Below are 17,705 nucleotides of genomic sequence, written 5' to 3' on the forward strand. Positions count from 1 at the left end.
CGCTGTGTGACGCGCCCCCTCATTTGCATGCTGCGCGCCGATTGGTCACGGCGGCCGCCGGGACCAGAGGCCGGCCCCCTCCCCCTCCCGCCGCAGCGGCGGCAGCAGCTGGTCTCGGTGTAAACAAGTCGCGGCGGCTGCGAACCCGGGCCGGGGGGGACGGCGCCCACTAGGAGCGCCCCCCTCTCCCAGGCCAGGCCACCCCGGCGGATCGGACCCCCGCGCGCCCAGGCGAGGTGAGGACCGCATCGTCAGGGCTGCGCGTCGCCCCGCGCCCCCGCCCCGGCGGCGAGGACTGCCCCTTCCCTCGGCGCCCGCCCCCCACCCCCGCTCCCCAGGTGAGCCCCGGGGTCTCAGGTAAGGCTCCGCGATGCAGGTAAGATCCCCTCGGCATAGGCAAGGCCTCCGCGCTCCCGGGTAAGAGCCCCTCCCCTCCTAGATGACCCTCCACCCTCAGTGAGGCCTCCTGCTTTCTCCAGGTAAGGGATCCTCTCCCTAGGTGACTTCTCTGGACCTCAAAGGAAGTCGCCCCCAACCCCTGCAGTTCAGATGAGGTCATAAGGACCATACAATCCTCAACCCCTTGCAAGCTCCCCCTAAACAGAGAACTGACAGTCATCTATTCTGGAGCCCCTTCCTCCAGTTTCAGTTGCCAGGTCAGCAGGGGTGAGGCCGAAAGCAGGTGGGTGACTCATTTGGGACTCCTCCTAGCCTCAGTTTCCCCGTTGATGCAACTTGAGGCCTCCTCCGTGAGTCAAAACTGAGAGCTCTGGCCCCTGGAGAGGCTGCTGGCTCTGGGGAGAGAAGACAGCAGCCAAGTGTGACAGAGAGAGTCCCCGTGGCCCAGGGCGTGCCTGCGTGTGTGTAGCCGGGGTCCTGACAGCCCACTCCGTCCCCTGCAGGCACTGGGCTCCCTCTGCTCCCCGTGGGCCGCTCCCCGCGTGGGGCCACTGCCCCCGGCCCCCGCCATGGTGCGGATTTCAAAGCCCAAGACGTTTCAGGCCTACCTGGATGATTGTCACCGGAGGTATAGCTGTGCCCACTGCCGCGCTCACCTGGCCAACCACGACGACCTCATCTCCAAGGTAACCAGGTCACAGCTGGGGCTGGAATGGGAGACTAGAGGGACTGCCTGGCAGCTCCCCACCAGTAGCCCTGACACCTTCCTCTCTCCCTCCCACCCTTTAGTCCTTCCAGGGCAGTCAGGGGCGCGCCTACCTCTTCAACTCTGTGTGAGTATCCACTCTCCCATCTCCCTTTCTCTGACCTCTGTTGTGACTTGTGACCCCTGCCATCATACTGAGACTCTCAAGAGTCTCCTGGTTTGGGTAGGAAGCTGTGCTCCCCCTTCTCTTGAATGCTAAGGACAGATACAGTTGGATCCAAGCTAGAGGGAGACTTTGTGATGGAGGGACCCTCCCTGGGACTGCTCCCATGTCCCCACAGGGTGAACGTGGGCTGCGGGCCAGCCGAGGAGCGGGTGCTGCTGACAGGCCTCCATGCTGTCGCTGACATCCATTGTGAAAACTGCAAGACCACTTTGGGCTGGAAATATGTGAGTCAGTGACCTCTGACCTCAGGCTAGTCTTTGACCTGACCTCACATCACCTCCTCCTCACAAGCAGTCATCTGGTAATCTTTCAGGGTGTACAGGCCCAAGTCATCCAAATCAAATTTATCTTTTCATCCCTTGACCATGGTCTCTTCTCTCACATCCTACAAGGGCTTTTACGGTTTTTCTCTTAACTCATCCTTCTCCTCGCAGGCACAAGCATTCCCATTTTTGAGATGAGGATATAATCAGAATGACTGTTTATTGAATACTTATGTGCCAGACACTGTTATGTGCTTGGCATATTTTATCTCATTCACTCATTACAGCAATCCTGTAGGTAGTCTGTTATTATCTCCACTTTACAGAAGAAGAAAGGAAGGCCCAGAGATGTTAGGTAACTTCCCCAAGGTCACACAGCTGGTAAGTAACAGAACAGGGACCAGAATCCTCATTTTCTGTCTCTCTCTTTTTTTTAACTCCAAACCCTTGACCCCCAGCTTCCTATTGCCATTCAGAGGATCAGAGAAGTTGCCCAAGACCCTACAACGACATAGAGTTTGGGTTCATGAGCCTCCTTTTTCACTGCCCTCATTGCCACTGCTGTTGTTCGGGGTCTGATTTCACTATCCTCTCATTTCCTTATCGGTAGTAGAGGATAAAGGGACCCCCTGGCACCCAAGGTTGTTATGGGGATCAGATTAGATGCAGGAAAAGGAGATGCTCTTGGGAAATTGCAAGAGACAGGAATCCTCGGACATCTCTTGTAGCTGTAGTGCCTCTGGGAGGTGAATGCCCCAGGCAGAGACAGAACCTTGCCCTGAGTTAGTCCCTGGCCCTGCCACAGATTTGCTCTGTGTTCCTGGACAGGTGGTTTGCCCCCTCTGGACCTCTATAAAATAAAGAAGTGGCCTAATCCAGAGGTCAAAAAATTCAAGTGCTTGCAGGGCCAAGCAGATTCTGTGGATCTGCAAAAGGGGCAATGTAGATCTCCAGAGGGGGACATTCTGGCCAAATGGAATGAGCACGGCCTTCCCCGTGTTTTAGTATTTGAAAGTTATTTTTATTAAATTCTCTGTTGGTTGAACAAAACATATGCATAGGCCAAAACTGGTCCTGAGGCTACCAGTTTGTATTCCCTGGAACTTTGGAGAAGCTTTCATATCCTCTCTATTGGAGCCAACATTAGCATTAATACTTGAAAAATACCTGTCACTCAGAGAGTTCTGTCTATCCCCTATTAGATACCTGGCCCTGCCATTTATCAGCTCTGTGTCTGTGGGCAGGTGGCTTGGTTTCTTGGGTGATAGTTTCCTCATATGTAAAATGGGGCCCATCATATCCACTCCCCAACCCCTACCCTTTTGGTTAGGCCCTGCCCTACCTCCAAGCATAACAGCCTCTTCCCTCCTTTCAGGAACAGGCCTTCGAGAGCAGCCAGAAGTACAAAGAGGGGAAGTACATCATTGAACTCAACCACATGATCAAAGACAACGGCTGGGACTGACCCCTGCTCCTGACGCATGTGGCGCCAGCCCGGCCTGGCCGCCAGGGGGCGCCACTGGCTTCCCTTCACCCGAACGGAGCTCTGGACCCTCAGGCCCCCTACAGAGGAAGGATCCAGCTCCTGTATATATATTTTATTGCATGCACTGTGACTTTGGGGGGAGATCGGAAGGTGGACAAAGTGGACGACACCCCCGCACCTCCCTGCGATCTGGCTGGCTTGGATCTCGTTTTTAAACCCCTTCCCACCCCGCCTGCCCTCTAGATATGGCCTGTGTGCTGCTCTCTTGGCCCCAGTGCACCATCTGCCCTGTGACGTTCTCCTCCCACCCCCGGCCCCTCTTACCCCACGCGTGTCTGCTCCCCTTGTTCTGTAGCGTTTGTACATAATAAAACAATGGAGTGGAGACAGCCCCAGGCTCATGTGGAATCCGGGAAGGGGGTACTCAGATGCGGATTCCTGCCTCTATAGACCTGTTCCCCTTTGAGTCCTGGAGGCATGGGGTAGGCACGGCGGTCAAAGCTGGGAGCCTTCGCTCCTGGGACACAGCTGTCTTCTCTAGCACCCGCGGCGGATCTCGCTGCCGGCAGAGATTCCCGAGCCCTTTCTAGCTCGTTAGGCCTTGACCTCAGCTGATGGGCATCTCCTCAGCCTAAGAGTTTTGACGCCGCCTAGGGGCAGCTCTCCTGGGAGGCAACCGCGCCGCGGGTTTCACCGCCCACCTCGTCTCAACTACAGCTTCCAGCGGCCCCAGCGGCATCCGCCTGTGCCCTTCGCGCCGAACGTCGGCGCTCGGCTTGCTGGGAAGTGTAGTTCCGAGGGTTCCCCAACGCGGGACCTTCTGGGAAACTCGGGAGTCCGCTGTCAGAGACCGTCGAGCTGTGAGCGTCTCTAAACTTTTGAGACTTGGCCGAGGCTGGAGGTTTTAGAGAATGGGAGCCAGGAAGGACTCCAGCCTTCAGGCCTCGGCTGCGGACTCCTCGGGGTCTCCATTGCCCCGCGTAACAATAAGCTCAGGCCGCGTGCCTCCAGCCCTGCTCCTTCCCTCCTGTCATGCTTCCTCCCTCCAAGTCTCGTCCTCCAAGTAAAGGTGGGGTGGGGGGGTCACCTGCCAGAGAAGTTTGGAGCGCCAAGGTCTGCCCCAGGACTCCAGGCTCCATCCCAGGGTCCAGGCCCCGCCCCTCAGTAGCTTATCCCTAGCTGGGGCTCCCCCCGTGGGAACGGGGACCAGCTGGCCGGAAGCGCCAAACTGCGTCCCTGTCGAGCCCCGGGGATCAATCAGGCCGAGGAGTTAATTATGTAATGAGGGGGCAGGGGGTCGGGGCTAATGAAGCCTGGGGGGGGGGAGGGGAGGAGGGGAGGGTACCCAGGTATCCGGCCCCCTCTTGGACCCCTTCCAGGCCCCAGGGGTCTCCACCCCAGCCTAACTCCAGGGCCCCAAAGAGGGGAGGGGCTGTGATCCTGGGTCTGGAAGGGGCTGAGCTGTGAGCTATAAAGGGGGCATCTCTCAGCACTGGGGCACTGTAGGCAGCGTGTCCCGAGGCCAGACAGGACTACTCCATGTACCACCCACGAGAGTTGTACCCCTCCCTGGGGACTGGCTACCGCCTTGGACCCCCCCAGCCTGGGGCAGATTCCAGCTTCCCGCCTGCCCTGGCAGAGGGCTACCGCTACCCTGGTGAGCAGAGAGAACTGAGCTCAGTGTAGGAATTGGGGTGGGGGCTGTGGCCCTCAGCTGGCCCCTCATTCTCCTCCCATCTCCAGATCTGGACACTCCCAAACTGGATTGCTTCCTCTCTGGGATTGAGGCTGCTCCCAGAACTCTGGCTGCTCCCCCACCTCTACCCCCGCTGCCCCCAGCCCTGGGCACTGAGCCCCCACCCCCTTCAGCCCCAGAGGGCCTTCATTCACTCCCTGGAGTCAGCCTGAGCCTGGAGAACCGGGAGCTGTGGAAAGAGTTCAACTCCGTGGGAACAGAGATGATCATCACCAAAGCTGGGAGGTGAGGGGGCTGGGCCAGGGTCAGAGAACCCAGTGTGTTCCTGGTGCGGGAAGGGCAGAGTTCCTGGTGATGGGGCTGGTGTGAGGATTTCTAAGGGGGCTAGAGCTCTGCCTGAGTTCAGAGTGTGACTGTGGCCTGGGTCAGGGGTCATTCTGTGGCAAGGGTCAAGGGTCAGTCTGTGGAGTCTGGCTGGTTTAGGGACTAATCTATGGCAAGTGTCCTGGATCTTTCTGGGCTAGGGACAGAAAGTCTGACTGGGCTATAAGTTAGTATGTGGCCTAGATGAGGGGTCAGTCTGCACCTAGATTCAGGATTCAGACTATAACGGGGGTCAAGGGTCAGCCACTGACCAGCATCAGGGAAGTCTGGCCAGGATCAGGGGTCAGTATGTGACTAGTTCTGGGGTCACCTTGGAGGCAGGGATATGGTCAGTATGGTCAGTGGGTCTTTCTCTAGCCTCAGGGCTCAGGCACTAGCACGCAAGTCCTCTTTTTATTTTCTTTGAAGCAAGTTTGTCCAGCAGCTGTAGATTCTGGTGCTGAAGATGAAGCAAGAGCAGGGTAGGGAGCAGAAGGCTCCTGGCAAGATTTCTAGGGGAGAAGTGTGTCACTCCTGCTTCTGCAAGTGGAGTTTGAGGGGTTAGGGCTCCAGACTCTGCTCCTACCCTGCTGTGTGACTCTGGTCACATCACCTGACCTGTCTGTCCTGTTCTCATCTGTAAAATGGGATGAGACAGGTTTACAGCTAAGATCCTGCCTTCTGAGTTCTGATTCCACATTCCTCAAGTCTCTGACTGGATGAGCCAGTGGCTATGCTGCCTCGCTGCTGCTGTGCTCACCCCCGACTAGTGGGTAGCTCCAGGACGCTCTGGTCCCTTCCCCCATCCAGGCGCATGTTCCCTGCTTGCCGAGTATCAGTAACTGGCCTGGACCCCGAGGCCCGCTACCTGTTTCTTCTGGACGTGGTTCCGGTGGATGGGGCTCGCTACCGCTGGCAGGGCCGGCGCTGGGAGCCCAGCGGCAAGGCAGAGCCCCGCCTGCCTGACCGTGTTTACATTCACCCGGACTCCCCTGCCACCGGAGCCCACTGGATGCGGCAGCCTGTGTCTTTCCACCGAGTCAAGCTCACCAACAGCACGTTGGACCCCCATGGCCACGTGAGGCCCAGACTGGGATCCCCCGATGCGGGTTGGGCTGGGACCGGGGTAGGGAGTCACTCCTCTTTCTTCCCTCCCAGCTGATCTTGCACTCCATGCATAAGTATCAGCCCCGCATACACCTGGTGCGGGCCGCCCAGCTCTGCAGCCAGCACTGGGGGGGCGTTGCCTCCTTCCGCTTCCCGGAGACCACGTTCATCTCCGTGACAGCCTACCAGAACCCACGGGTGAGTGATCCTGCTGGAGCGGGTGGCATCGCCCTGCTCTGGCTGCAGGAGTCTTGACTCTGGGTGTGCGGCATCCCCTCCCCCGCCCACCCAGATCACGCAACTGAAGATTGCAGCCAACCCCTTTGCCAAGGGCTTCCGGGAGAACGGCCGAAACTGTAAGAGGTGGGCATCATTCAGTCATTCAGTCACTGTCATCAAATGTTTACTGATTGTGTACCGGGCACTGTACTGGACTCCTGGAACCCAATGTAAGTAAACCCCTGTTGTCACTCACTGATCTGACAAATACTTATTTAGTGCCTGTTTATGTGCTGGGCACAGTTCTAGGGAGTGAAGATGCAGCAGTGAACAGAACAAACCAAAGCCTCTGCCCTCGTGGAACTGATACTCTAGTGGGCAGAACAGACAAGTAAACAAGAGAAATAAATATGTTAGGGATAAGCTCTATAGAGAGAAGAAAGCAAGGAAGATCAGGACTGGAGAGGTGAATCCTGGCAAGGCCTCACTAAGAGGACGTTTGAGAAGACTTGGAGGAAGCACGAAAGGGAACCATGTGAATATCTGGGAACATGCCAGGGGCCTGAGGTAGGAGCATACTACAGTATGGCTGGTGTGGAGTGAGAGGGGTAATAGGGAGCCAGATTATGGTGGGCTGTAAAGGTTTGGTTAGGTCATTAGCTTCTTCTAACTAACCCTACCCCCTCAGAGCTGGCCCTTGCCCTCAAGACACTTAAAATCAGCCAGAAGAGATAGGTATTAACTCAAGGATCACCCTGATGAATATAACAGTATCACTCTTGACAAGTTATCAGGGTAGCTCGGTGGAAAGAACCTGCCTGCTAATGCAGGAGACGTGAATTTGATCCCTGGATTGGGAAGATTCCCCTGGAGAAGGACATGGCAACACACTTCAGTATTCTTGCCTGGGCAATCCCATGGACAGAGGAGCCTGGCGGGCTACAGTCCATGGGGTCGCAAGAGTCCAACACGACTTAGTAACTAAACAGCTGCTGTTTTCTAATCATTTAATTCTCTGGCCTTCCATTCCTTCTTCTGTAAAATGGGTATAATAATGGCACCTACCTGATAGGGTCCCTGGGTGAAGTGCCTGGCACCTGGTAAGTGCCATTATTACCATAATCATCACCATTATCATCATCACCATCATCATCACTGTCCCCCAGGGAGCGAGACGCCCGTGTGAAGAGGAAACTGCGGGGCCCAGAGCCAGCAGCCACAGCGGCCTATGGGAGTGGAGGTGAGTGTTGTTCCAGAGGTGATGGGACCAGGCCCGAGATGCCGATCCTCCTTAACCCACTCTGGCCCTTCTGTCTCCCCAGATGCTCCAGGTGGTCCCTGTGATTCCACACTGGGTGGGGATGTTCGGGAGTCAGATCCCGAGCAGGCCCCAGTACCTGGGGAAGCTGCCCGTGCCCCAGCTCCTCCCTGCGGTGGCCCCAGTGCTGAGGCCTACCTGCTGCACCCTGCCGCTTTCCACGGGGCCCCCAGTCACCTTCCAACCAGGTGAGTGGGTCAAGGGCACAGGGCTGGGCTATTCCAGGCTGGGCCCGGGGGTGGGGAGTCCCCTCTCCCCTGTTCTGATACCTCTCCGCTCTTCAGGAATCCCAGCTTCCCGGAGGCTCCAGACTCTGGGCGCCCAGCCCCCTATTCAGCCGCCTTCCTGGAGCTGCAGCCTGGACCAGCAGGCTCAGGATATCCAGCAGCAGCACCCCCAGCATCCTTTGCCTCGCACTTCCTCCAAGGGGGCCCCATCCCCCTGCCCTACCCTGGGCCTGGGCCTTACCTGGATGTGGGCTCCAAACCAATGTACTGAGCCTTTGCTAAGCCCCCTGCCTCCCTCCCCATCTTCCAGTTCCCTTCCCCCAGGTCTGTTGCCCCCTCACTTCCACTACCCCCTCCCCCACACCAAATGGCTGCCTTGGGCCTCCCCCACCCCACTTCACACTTTGATTTCGCTCCCACCCCCCTCTGGCTTCAAAGCTCTGGCTAAGCTGCTGGGAGTCCAGCTGGGGCCAGCTTCCCCTTCCAGGCTCTCACCTCGGTGTGAATGGAGGGGGCTCTGCCGGCCAAATGGGGCCTGGGACCAGCACTCCCACCCTCACCCTCAGCCTTGGGCTCTGCAAGTCCTACCCCTCCCCAGGGCGAGCCACACGGGTCGGTTCTCAGGTCCAGAGTATTTTTGTTAATAAAACTCGAAAGACATCAGTGCTCTGAGAACACTGGGCTAATGGTCTTTGGCCCTGAGTGGGGCTGGGTGAGCAGAGGTTTTGTGAGGAGATGCAGGCCCCAATTGAGACTTGTCATTTCCAGCTGCTTGACCTTGTGCATCTAAGTCAATGCTTGGGGTCTGCTTCCGCTTCAGGAAGATGGAGGAATCTGTCTTGACATGCCATTCTGAGAATTAAATGGGGCTGCCCGAGAACCCAGCGCTCTCCCTGGCACTCAGGAAGCCCCCAGGAGCAATCACTGTCACTGGATGGGGACCAGGAGTCTCTGGGCAAGCTGACTGGCCTGAGCCTCACCTTGCTGGCAGGATTAGGGTTCTGGGGCATCAAAGTCCTGACATGAATCCCAGGTCCCAGGCTGGTACCACTGCTCATCCCCAGTCAATTCTGACACCAACCCAAAGACCATTTTTCTTTTATTAGAATTTTTTTCTTTTTTTTTTTGTTTTTCTCAAAATTTTTATCTAAAAACAAAAAAAAAAAAAAAAAAAAAAGGGAAAAAAGAAAACCAAAAATTATTGGAAACTTCATGGTTCAAGTGGGGAGATGGGAGGAGGAGCATGGAACTGAGGCTCCCAGCCTCTCCAGAAAAGTCCTCACCCTCGAAGTGCCCTCTTTTGCAGGGAGAGCAAAGCCGGGGACAGCCCCCCCCATGCCCAGCCTCCGTCTGAAGAGGGCAGAGTCACAGTGGTCCGGGGGCTGGAGAGGGGCAGGGCCGAAGGGGTCACAGGAAGTAGTCGGCCACGGGCTTTTTGGAGGGGATGCCCCGTGTCTCTTGGGGAGCAGCCTCGAAGATGATGAAATCTTTCTGGAGATGCTCGTCCAGCTCCAAGATGGCTGCCACATTCCCACAGCTGGAAGTCGGGGGGAAGGCCGGGGCAGCAGTGTTAACAGAATGGCTCAGCCTGGATCCCTACCTCAACCTCCCCAGCCCAGGCAGCTCACCGGTAGCAGTAGTTGGGTGCTGACCACACAGTGAGTACAGTCTCGTTGAAGTGCCACTTGTAACCTTCCATCACCAGTTGGTGGGCACGGCAGATCATGTCAATGTCGTTGGCTGCGTTGAACTGGGCCACCACGTCACTGCCAAACAGGTAGCCAGCCCCTCGGGGGCTCACGCCCCAGCCTGTGGTGTCTGAGGCAAACGAAGGAAGGGGTGGTGAGGGTGTTCTCAGGGCCGCCCGCTGCCCTCCCCCAGGGAGGCCTGTGCAGCAACAGCACAGGGCCCAAAGGTATTCTGAGGAAGCCTCAGGACAGGACAGCAAATGCTCAAGTGGATACGCTCCAAAGAAGAAAGAATCTCCTGATAGTTGGAGCCACCTGATCATCAGTGACCGTCTAATTTACTGTACCAACAGGTCCACACAAGGGTGGAAGGAGGTGCTGACAGTAAGCATGCTGGGACGGCACCTGTGACTCAGGGCAGCCCAGCCGGCGGGGAGGTAGGGACAGGGCAGAGAGGGAGTGGAGGCTGGTGTCACAGCACAAGAGCCCCAGACTGGTACTGGGAGGCTTGGCTCTCATCTCAGCGATGCTCTATACCAGCTGATGCCCACAACATGAGGGGTCCTTGTGTGTGCGTGCTAAGTCACTTCAGTTACGTCTGACTTTGTGACCCCACGGACTGTAGCCCACCAGGCTCCCCTGTCCTTGGGATTCTCCAGGTAAAAATACTGGAGTGGGTTGCCACGGCCTCCTCCAGGGGATGTTCCCGACCCAGGGATTGAACCCGCATCTCTTACATCTCCTGCACTGGCAGGCAAGTTCTGGGGGCTATCATTCTGGGAGCCTGATCCTTCCAGCAGTCCCTTCACATTCAGGAAGTTGATGACTCACTTTCAACAAGCTCCTGAGGTATGACGTACACCTCCCCCCACCCCCCCAGCTCAAAGCACTCAGCTACCCCCATCCCCACTCCTCATAGAGGATGCCACCCCACTGGCCAGCAAGCACCAATACCAGTGAAGACCAGCCCTGCTCTGCCCCAAACTCACCTGCCCAGGGCCATCCCTTCCAGGCACCTGCTCTAACCACAGGACCCCCTCGGTCACTCACCAAACTAAGAGCAGAGCTCCTGCCCTCACCTTCAGGGTCGGACCAGAGCAGGTCACACATGGGCCCGTCGTGGGGCACCTCTTGCTTTCGGTCAATTGTCCGGATCTGGTCCAGCGTCTGGATGGATGGGGAGAGCCCCCCGTGCACACAGAAGATCTTCGGGGAAAGCAAGATCAGCTGAGGTCTGGCGCCGTTCCCAGCCCTCCCGTCCCTCCCGTCCCTCTCGTCCCCAGGGAGCCGCGCGGCGGGCCTACCTTGCCATCGATGATGGCCGACAGGCTGAGGTAGTCAAAGATCTCAGTGCAGTAGCGCCACACGGTCACCGAGCCGTACTTGCGCAGACACTCGTCATAGAAGCCGTAGACCTGGGTAATCTGACGGCTCTCATGGTTGCCCCGGATCAGGGTGATGCGGTCAGGATAGCGAACCTGGAGGCAGTCACCATGCAGGGCCTGTCCCTCCCTCCCTCCATATCCTCCTGTCTGCCAGCCCCGCTCCACCCTCATCAACACTGCTCCAGTCCAGATTCCGATCATCTCTGCACAAATCGTGTCACACTCACCTCACAGGTTCCCCGTCCCTCCTCCAAAGGATGCAAAGCTGAATCCTCTCACACTCCCTCCCATCCCCCCACTTCAACTACAAACCTAACGGTCCCTCCTTCATCCACCAGGTACGGACCAAGCCCTTACAAAATATTTAGTGCACCTTGTCATCTGGCCCCTTACAACCTCTCTCCCACCAGTGGATACTCCGTGCCACTTTCTGAACAGAATGAGCCTCTCCTCCCTCCGGCTACGATGCCGCCCCCATCTTGATTTCATCAGATGCCCCCAAGTCAAGGAAAGCTGCCTGACCACCCAAGCCGAAACAGTCCATCAACAACAGCGCAGCTCAAGAGTTGGGGGCGGGTGGGGCAGGAGATGAGGGCAGAAAGGATGCAGGCAGGTCAGGCCAGATGTGACCGAGGTCTTGGCTCCAGAAGCCAGGGGGTCCCACCTTAAGTGCCAGCAGCAGGAGAAACGTTTCAACGCTGTAGAAACCACGATCCACAAAGTCCCCCATGAAGAGGTAGTTAGTCTCAGGGACATCGCCACCCACCTGGGGAGGGAGAAAGAAGATTTAGCTTGGTCCTAAACTCTCCCCAACTCACTGTAGTGGCCCATCTTCAGTCAAGTCGAGACCCTTCTTTCACAATGAGCCTACCTAACTAGAAGCCTCTGATCCCCAACCCACTCACCAAAGTTTCCACTCTCAACTAAAGGGGTCTTGCAGCCATCCCCTGGGTCACCTTTCCTGGCATTTCCCCACACTCACTCTGAACAGCTCCTTGAGGTCATAGAATTGTCCATGGATGTCACCACATACCTGGAAGTGAGAAGACAAGTCAGAACTCAGTCTGAAAGCCTATGCTGCCAGGGGCTGTCCTTCAAAAACACCCTACTGCTTTTTTAAAATTTTGGCCTCACTGCATGGCACATGGGATCTTAATTCCCACCAAGGATTAAACCCAGAAGCCCACAACTCCTGCAGTGGAAGCACAGAGTCTTAACTACTGGACCACCAGGGAAGCCTTGGCTTCATTTATTTATGGGTAAGAAATGGATTTATTTAGAGAAATACACTCCACAGACAGAATGTGGGCCATCTCAGAGGGCAAGAGCTGCCTGGAAGTCCCTGCTTTAGAAGATCCTTATCAGTCTCGGCTAAGCCGAGAGAGAAAGTGTGTGTGTGTACATGCATGCACGTGTGTGCACGTGCTCAGTCATGCCCGACTCTTTGCAACCCCATGGACTACAGCACACCAGGTTCCTCTGTCTGCGGAATTTTCCAGGTAAGAATACTGGAGCTGGTTGTCATTTCCTCTTCCAGGACATCTTCCTTTGACTGAAAGCCTCAGCTTCCCGGAGTCGAAAATCTACTCTCCCACCCCAATGCCCCCATCACACTCTGAGTGCCAACTATTCTGTAGGCACGAGCTAGAGCAATTCTTTCCAGCTAGACCTGCAGCTCCCAGAGGACCTGACCCCCTCCTCTGCCTACTCCCCTCCAGGCACCCAGAATAAAGTCACTAGTAACACACAGGAGCACGTGGAGTGCACTCACTCACCAAATTAAAGAGTCCTTCTGCCCAGGCCAAGAGCATCCCTCCAGTGACTCCAAAGACCAGGCCCACAACCGCCATTTCTTCTAGCAAGGCTCTCTTCAAGATGGGGCGCCCAGGGATGAGGGGTAGACCCCGGAGCCCGCAAGACTAAGGAGGATGTCCATGGGCCTAAAAGACCAAGCTAGGCTGTGGAGGGACGGTGGGTACTCACTGTGACTGGAGAGTCCACCCTCTGCACGTTGCTCTCCTCCACCAAGATCTCTCTGGAGACAGAAGATCAAAGTTATCAGAGCCGGGCCAGCCCAACCCAATTTCTGACCTTTTCTGCAGGGGAAGAGAGGATGAGGCTTGAACCTCCACGGGGCAAGTCGGAAGTATACAATTACCCCAGGAGAGGCTGACCACAGTCCTCCAGTTCGAGACCCTTCTGTGGTTCCCTGCAGTCAACAGGCCGAAGCCCCAGCTCTTGTTCAGCATCTAAGGCCTTCCCAAGGAGTCTGGGATTTTCCTGGCCTTGACCCTCCTGGCTGCTCCCTTTCACACATCTGGCACTTACTCCCAGAAGACAGAGCTCCTCCTCCTGTCCACACAGTGCTTTGGCTGGGCTCTTACAGCCCCTCTCTCCCCACCCCAGGGGCCTTCTTCCCCTGGAATGTTCTCAGGCACAAGGGTGGTGCCCTGGGCAGGCCAGCCATCAGATCTACCTTCAAAAGCGATATGCTGTTGCCACTCTTCTGTCATTCAGAGGAAGCGAGGACTCTGTGCTCCCTCTCTCCTTGCAGTGTGATCTACTTCTATCTGAACAAGTGTGACATGGAAATCACTGTCTGTTAAGGACACCCAACGTTAAGTAGTGCTGTGCTTCTAGATTTCATCCTTGACGCTCACAGGAGCCAAGGACATTGTAGTTCACACCATGTGCCAGGTCGGTAGTTAAAGAGTTCTGCATGGATGATGTGGGCACTCAAACCACCACCCTCAAAGGCAGGTGCTATGATGATTCCCATGGCTCAGATGAAGAAACTGGCTGTGGTCACAGACAGGAACTGAACCAAGGCTGCCTGCTCTGGGGTCTGGCTCTTATCAAGCGAGTCTGATGTGGGAGGCACCTGCTCAGCCCTCACTCTCTCGGCCAGTGCCTTCCCACCATACCAGGAGCTCCCTGGGCTCAGGGTGCGCTGCGTAATTAAGGCGGCTCCAGGGAGGTGTGCCCTGGTTTCCAGGAATGGGAAGAGCCGCTGGTGGTGATCCAAGGGGCCAGAGAGCAGCCAGGCTCTCCCACCTGTCCTGCATCTTGTACCGAACATCCTCACACCACCGCTTACAATACTTTTCCAACTGACTTGGGAGGTTCTTTCCATCCTCATCTGACAAAGAAACCAAGGTTGAGAGAGAAAAGGGGCAGGATCCAGGTCACAAAGCTGGAGGGTGGCTGGGAACTCAGAGAACCAATCTCCTGAGACTTTACACCAGCCCCTTCCACAGACTTGGTCAAAACCTGCCTCAGTGCCAGCAAGGCCCTGGCACCAGCCCTCTGAGGGCTCACACTTGCTCACCTTCACTGCTGACCACTGACCAAAGAATTAGAGATGCTGTCTCTGGATATGCAGAATCTCATCTGAGCTCTGCAAGAATTTCAAAGACATGGAGACATAAGAGTGACTGGACCAGGGCCATACCATTTACAGGTGACAAAGCTATACTTCATCCTGAAAACCACCTCATTCAAAACCCTCTGCTGTTCTCAACTGCTGATGTTTTTAACAGGAGCAAATGCAGCTCCCAGGCCTTTGCACATTCAAGGTATCGAGTCTCGGTATCCACTGGGCAAGCAAAAGTTCTTGACACCACCAGCCTCAGCCTGGGGCCCTGGTGGGTCTCCAGGAAGCCATGGCCAAATGCTTGAGTTGGGTCTCTTCCAGACTGGGCCTGGGACAACAGTGGCCACCTCCGGCCCGAGCCGAGTTCCTCCAAGCTCCATCTCATGAGCTGGACAGAGACCTCCCACTCCTCAGTAGCCCCCTGCTGCCATTCACAGAGTCTAAATGTCTGCTGGGCTGTCAGTGAGCGTGGAGGACAAAGACCTGGATCCAAAACCAGCTTCCCCTCCGATCAGCTGTGAGACCAGGGGTAAGAGGCTCAGTTTCCTCTTTTGTGAAATACTCACCTCTGCCCTGCCCACTGCACAGGGCTGCAAAGAGCAATGAAGACTGAACACATAACTTCTGTTGTTCTGAAAATCCCACACTATCCAAGCATTAGCTATCATCACTGCCACACTGATCCAGGCCTTGTGAGGGGCACAAAACTTACAGGAAGAATAGTGCCAGGCAACAACAGGTTTAAGTTCCTAAAAAAATGCCAATGAAGACTGAGGGAGCAGGGATATCTGAAAACATCTAGGGGCTGGTCTGGTCAGGGAAATCTTGAGCTGGCAAAACATGAAGGATCACACACGAGCATTTAAAAGGGGGCCCTGCGTGTTCACCAAACCCACAGGCCCTGCCTGGCGGTGACAGGTCTTTGTGGGGCAAAGTCAAACAAAGAGCCCAATGGCCTCTTTATCAGTGGCCTCAGTCAAGTCACTAGGCTTCAAGGAGTCACGGCTTCCTATTCTGTAAATGGGGAAAATTATTTCAACTTTGTAAGACTGCTGTGGGAAAGAAATGGACATAAGGTCTTTGCCAGTATAAGCCCAGGTGAACAACGGGTCTGTTGTTCAAAAAAAAAAAAATGTGAGGTAATTCTGCTGACCCTTTCTGCACAGTTCTCCAGTGTGTAGAAGCCAGACAGTTCCTCAGGAGGCAGGTAACTGGTCTCTTCACAGCTGCCCACATCCCTCAGAGATCTATCCCCATTCTCCTGCTGTGAATGCCCTTCCTCAGTGGGCCTGCCCCCATTAGCTCTCCAAATTACTTTCAGCTTTCAAGGCCACCTTTTCTAGTAACTTCTGCCCTTATCAGCACTGCACTCTTCCCACAAAGTAGGAACAATAACACCTAATGTTTGTCTAGCACTGACATTTAACCAAAGCCTAAGCACATTCCAAGCACCAACTTACTTGCTCTTCACAATCATCTTGGTAAGTACTATTATCTTGCTTTATCATCTCCAGAGGAAAAAACAATCTCAGAGACCTCAAGATCACCAACAAGGCTAGGAGGTGGCAAAGCTGCTTCCAACCCAGTGCCGTCACATTCCAAAGCCTGGCTCTCAACCACTACCTCATCCTACTTCCCACAGAACCCTTAGTTGGGCCTCCATTCACACCTTGCTTATTTCTCCTCTGGCTTATTTACTACTATTTCTTAGGCTTCCACAATCAATATGAGTAATCCAATTCCACTTTCTTGCATTATGGCCCGAAAAGGGACAGGACACGGAAAACTGGCTTTAGGATCCATCCTTTAACTGTTGAACATAAGAGTCCTCACCGGTAAGATGGGATCAATTCCACCCACCTTTTAGGGTTGTTACTGGAATTAAAAGACTACTACAAACCACAGAGGCTTTAGCTTTCCTGCCTTGAACTCCTGTTCTTGCTGACACCTCCTTTTATCATCTTATTCTTCGAGGTTTATCCCCAAGTTCAGTTCCTCCAAGAGACATTCTCTATTGCCCCTCAGACAGGGTTGTTCCCCTGATCTTCTTAAGTATTTTTTATACTTCACTCCACTGAAAGCACATCATCTAATACTTCAAGTGTCTTTATCCAGGTCTGTCTTCACCCAACAGGCTGGTAGCTCCTCGAGGAAAGAGGCCCTATTCTGCTCCTCTTTGGAAAGCTTCCAGGATGAGCCAGGCCCAAAGTTTTCAGCTGGGTTTACCCCAGGCCGAAACCCCAAGTCTCTCTTTCACGGAGCCACCGGGCTCACCTGGCTTTAGCGCACAGGGCTTTGACTTCGCTCTCCTTGATGAGCTCGCAGCGCCGTAGCTGCTCGATCTGCCGGTCCAGGTCGCTGATCTCCGCCATGGCCCACCCCCCCGGCGCGGGTTAGAGCCGGGGCCGCCGCCCCCTCCGCACCGCACAGGGGTCTCCTGGGAAAGGCGAAGATGAACCCGCGGATCAGAGTGTCCCTAGGGGGCGCCGGGTCGGCGGGGGCAACTGGATTCTGGAGCTGGCCCGCCCCCCCCCCCAACTCCCGCCTCCCCTCACATCGGCCCCGGGGCCCCCAGCGTCCCGCAGCCCGGGCCGCCCCCGGCTAACTCCCGTCGAACTCCACGGGCCCGCGCTGGGGACGGTGGCCTAGAGGGTTCTCCGACGATTACCGCCGCGGCGACTCCGGCTCTGGCTCTCGGGCTCCCTCTCTTCCTCCTTCCCTTCGCTTTGGGCCGCCACCACCGCTTCTACTTCCGGCCCCGCCGCGGAAGCAGCGGGAGACCAGTTCCGCCCCGAGCCGGATGTGGCGTCATACACGCACTCCTCCCTCCCGCGCCGCGCCCTTACCCCACCCCCTCAGGCCTAAGAAGGGAAATAAGCCCAAGGAACCGGATGTCGGCAACTAGCGGGCGGAAGTGATTATAGGCTAAGCCGATTGGCACCGGGAAGGCTGATAAGGATCTCAAACTCAGTGAGCTGGGGCACCGCCTTGTAGCTTTAGGTTACAAGATTTTGTTTACCTGTTTTAATGGACCTCCCCCAGTACTGACCCCTAGTGGCAAAGTGGTAAAGAATCTGCTTGCAATCCAGGAGACCCTGGTTCGATCCCTGGGTTGGGAAGATCCCCTGGGGAATCCCAACTCCAGTATTCTTGCCTGAGAAATCTTATGGAGGAGCCTGGTGGGCTACAGTGTATGGGGTCGCAGAGTTGGACACGACTTAGCTACTAACACTTTCACTTTCCCCCATT

The 17,705-nt window shown here is 55.8% G+C and overlaps 3 protein-coding genes across 6 annotated transcripts; 2 read left to right on the forward strand and 1 right to left on the reverse strand.

Moving 5' to 3' along the window:
- Nucleotides 1-105: 105 nt before the first annotated feature.
- YPEL3 (yippee like 3) lies at nt 106-3,469 on the forward strand. Of its 2 annotated transcripts, none has more exons than XM_070461162.1 (5): nt 106-236; nt 903-1,085; nt 1,189-1,232; nt 1,447-1,555; nt 2,970-3,469. In XM_070461162.1, exons 2-5 carry the CDS (start codon nt 969-971, stop codon nt 3,057-3,059), a joined length of 360 nt encoding a protein of 119 aa, XP_070317263.1. In that variant the 5' UTR covers nt 106-236; nt 903-968; the 3' UTR covers nt 3,060-3,469. The 2 variants fall into 2 exon arrangements, with proteins under 2 accessions (XP_070317263.1, XP_070317264.1); XM_070461163.1 differs by lacking the exon at nt 106-236 and adding an exon at nt 317-656.
- A 91-nt stretch (nt 3,470-3,560) lies between these two features.
- TBX6 (T-box transcription factor 6) lies at nt 3,561-8,685 on the forward strand. Of its 2 annotated transcripts, none has more exons than XM_020884626.2 (8): nt 3,561-4,149; nt 4,824-5,061; nt 5,950-6,217; nt 6,298-6,444; nt 6,539-6,609; nt 7,632-7,705; nt 7,788-7,971; nt 8,068-8,685. In XM_020884626.2, exons 1-8 carry the CDS (start codon nt 4,113-4,115, stop codon nt 8,279-8,281), a joined length of 1,233 nt encoding a protein of 410 aa, XP_020740285.2. In that variant the 5' UTR covers nt 3,561-4,112; the 3' UTR covers nt 8,282-8,685. The 2 variants fall into 2 exon arrangements, with proteins under 2 accessions (XP_020740285.2, XP_020740284.2); XM_020884625.2 differs by lacking the exon at nt 3,561-4,149 and adding an exon at nt 4,426-4,737.
- Nucleotides 8,686-9,092: 407 nt separating this feature from the next.
- On the reverse strand, nt 9,093-17,228 carry PPP4C (protein phosphatase 4 catalytic subunit). 2 transcript variants are annotated; one of them, XM_020884635.2, is made up of 9 exons: nt 17,125-17,228; nt 16,731-16,893; nt 13,067-13,118; nt 12,066-12,116; nt 11,748-11,849; nt 11,003-11,176; nt 10,778-10,904; nt 9,639-9,828; nt 9,093-9,547 (listed from the first exon to the last, which is right to left on the reverse strand). In XM_020884635.2, exons 2-9 carry the CDS (start codon nt 16,826-16,828, stop codon nt 9,418-9,420), a joined length of 924 nt encoding a protein of 307 aa, XP_020740294.1. In that variant the 5' UTR covers nt 16,829-16,893; nt 17,125-17,228; the 3' UTR covers nt 9,093-9,417. The 2 variants fall into 2 exon arrangements, with proteins under 2 accessions (XP_020740294.1, XP_020740295.1); XM_020884636.2 differs by lacking the exon at nt 17,125-17,228 and having other exon boundaries at nt 16,731-16,965.
- Between the last annotated feature and the right edge of the window lie 477 nt (nt 17,229-17,705).

This window comes from Odocoileus virginianus, chromosome 33 (assembly GCF_023699985.2).
Source record: "Odocoileus virginianus isolate 20LAN1187 ecotype Illinois chromosome 33, Ovbor_1.2, whole genome shotgun sequence".
Classification (NCBI taxonomy): domain Eukaryota; kingdom Metazoa; phylum Chordata; class Mammalia; order Artiodactyla; family Cervidae; genus Odocoileus; species Odocoileus virginianus.

Excerpts from the sequence above, each read along its gene's own strand:
- YPEL3 (XM_070461162.1), top strand. The coding sequence starts at position 969 with ATGGTGCGGATTTCAAAGCCCAAGACGTTTCAGGCCTACCTGGATGAT. Across the intron at positions 1,086-1,188 it reads ACGACGACCTCATCTCCAAG|TCCTTCCAGGGCAGTCAGGG; the intron begins GTAACCAGGTCA and ends CCCACCCTTTAG. Across the intron at positions 1,233-1,446 it reads GCCTACCTCTTCAACTCTGT|GGTGAACGTGGGCTGCGGGC; the intron begins GTGAGTATCCAC and ends ATGTCCCCACAG.
- TBX6 (XM_020884625.2), top strand. The coding sequence starts at position 4,620 with ATGTACCACCCACGAGAGTTGTACCCCTCCCTGGGGACTGGCTACCGC. Across the intron at positions 6,445-6,538 it reads CAGCCTACCAGAACCCACGG|ATCACGCAACTGAAGATTGC; the intron begins GTGAGTGATCCT and ends CCGCCCACCCAG. Across the intron at positions 6,610-7,631 it reads AACGGCCGAAACTGTAAGAG|GGAGCGAGACGCCCGTGTGA; the intron begins GTGGGCATCATT and ends ACTGTCCCCCAG.
- PPP4C (XM_020884635.2), bottom strand. The coding sequence starts at position 16,828 with ATGGCGGAGATCAGCGACCTGGACCGGCAGATCGAGCAGCTACGGCGC. Across the intron at positions 11,177-11,747 it reads TCCTGCTGCTGGCACTTAAG|GTTCGCTATCCTGACCGCAT; the intron begins GTGGGACCCCCT and ends GACTGCCTCCAG. Across the intron at positions 10,905-11,002 it reads CGGCCATCATCGATGGCAAG|ATCTTCTGTGTGCACGGGGG; the intron begins GTAGGCCCGCCG and ends CTTTCCCCGAAG.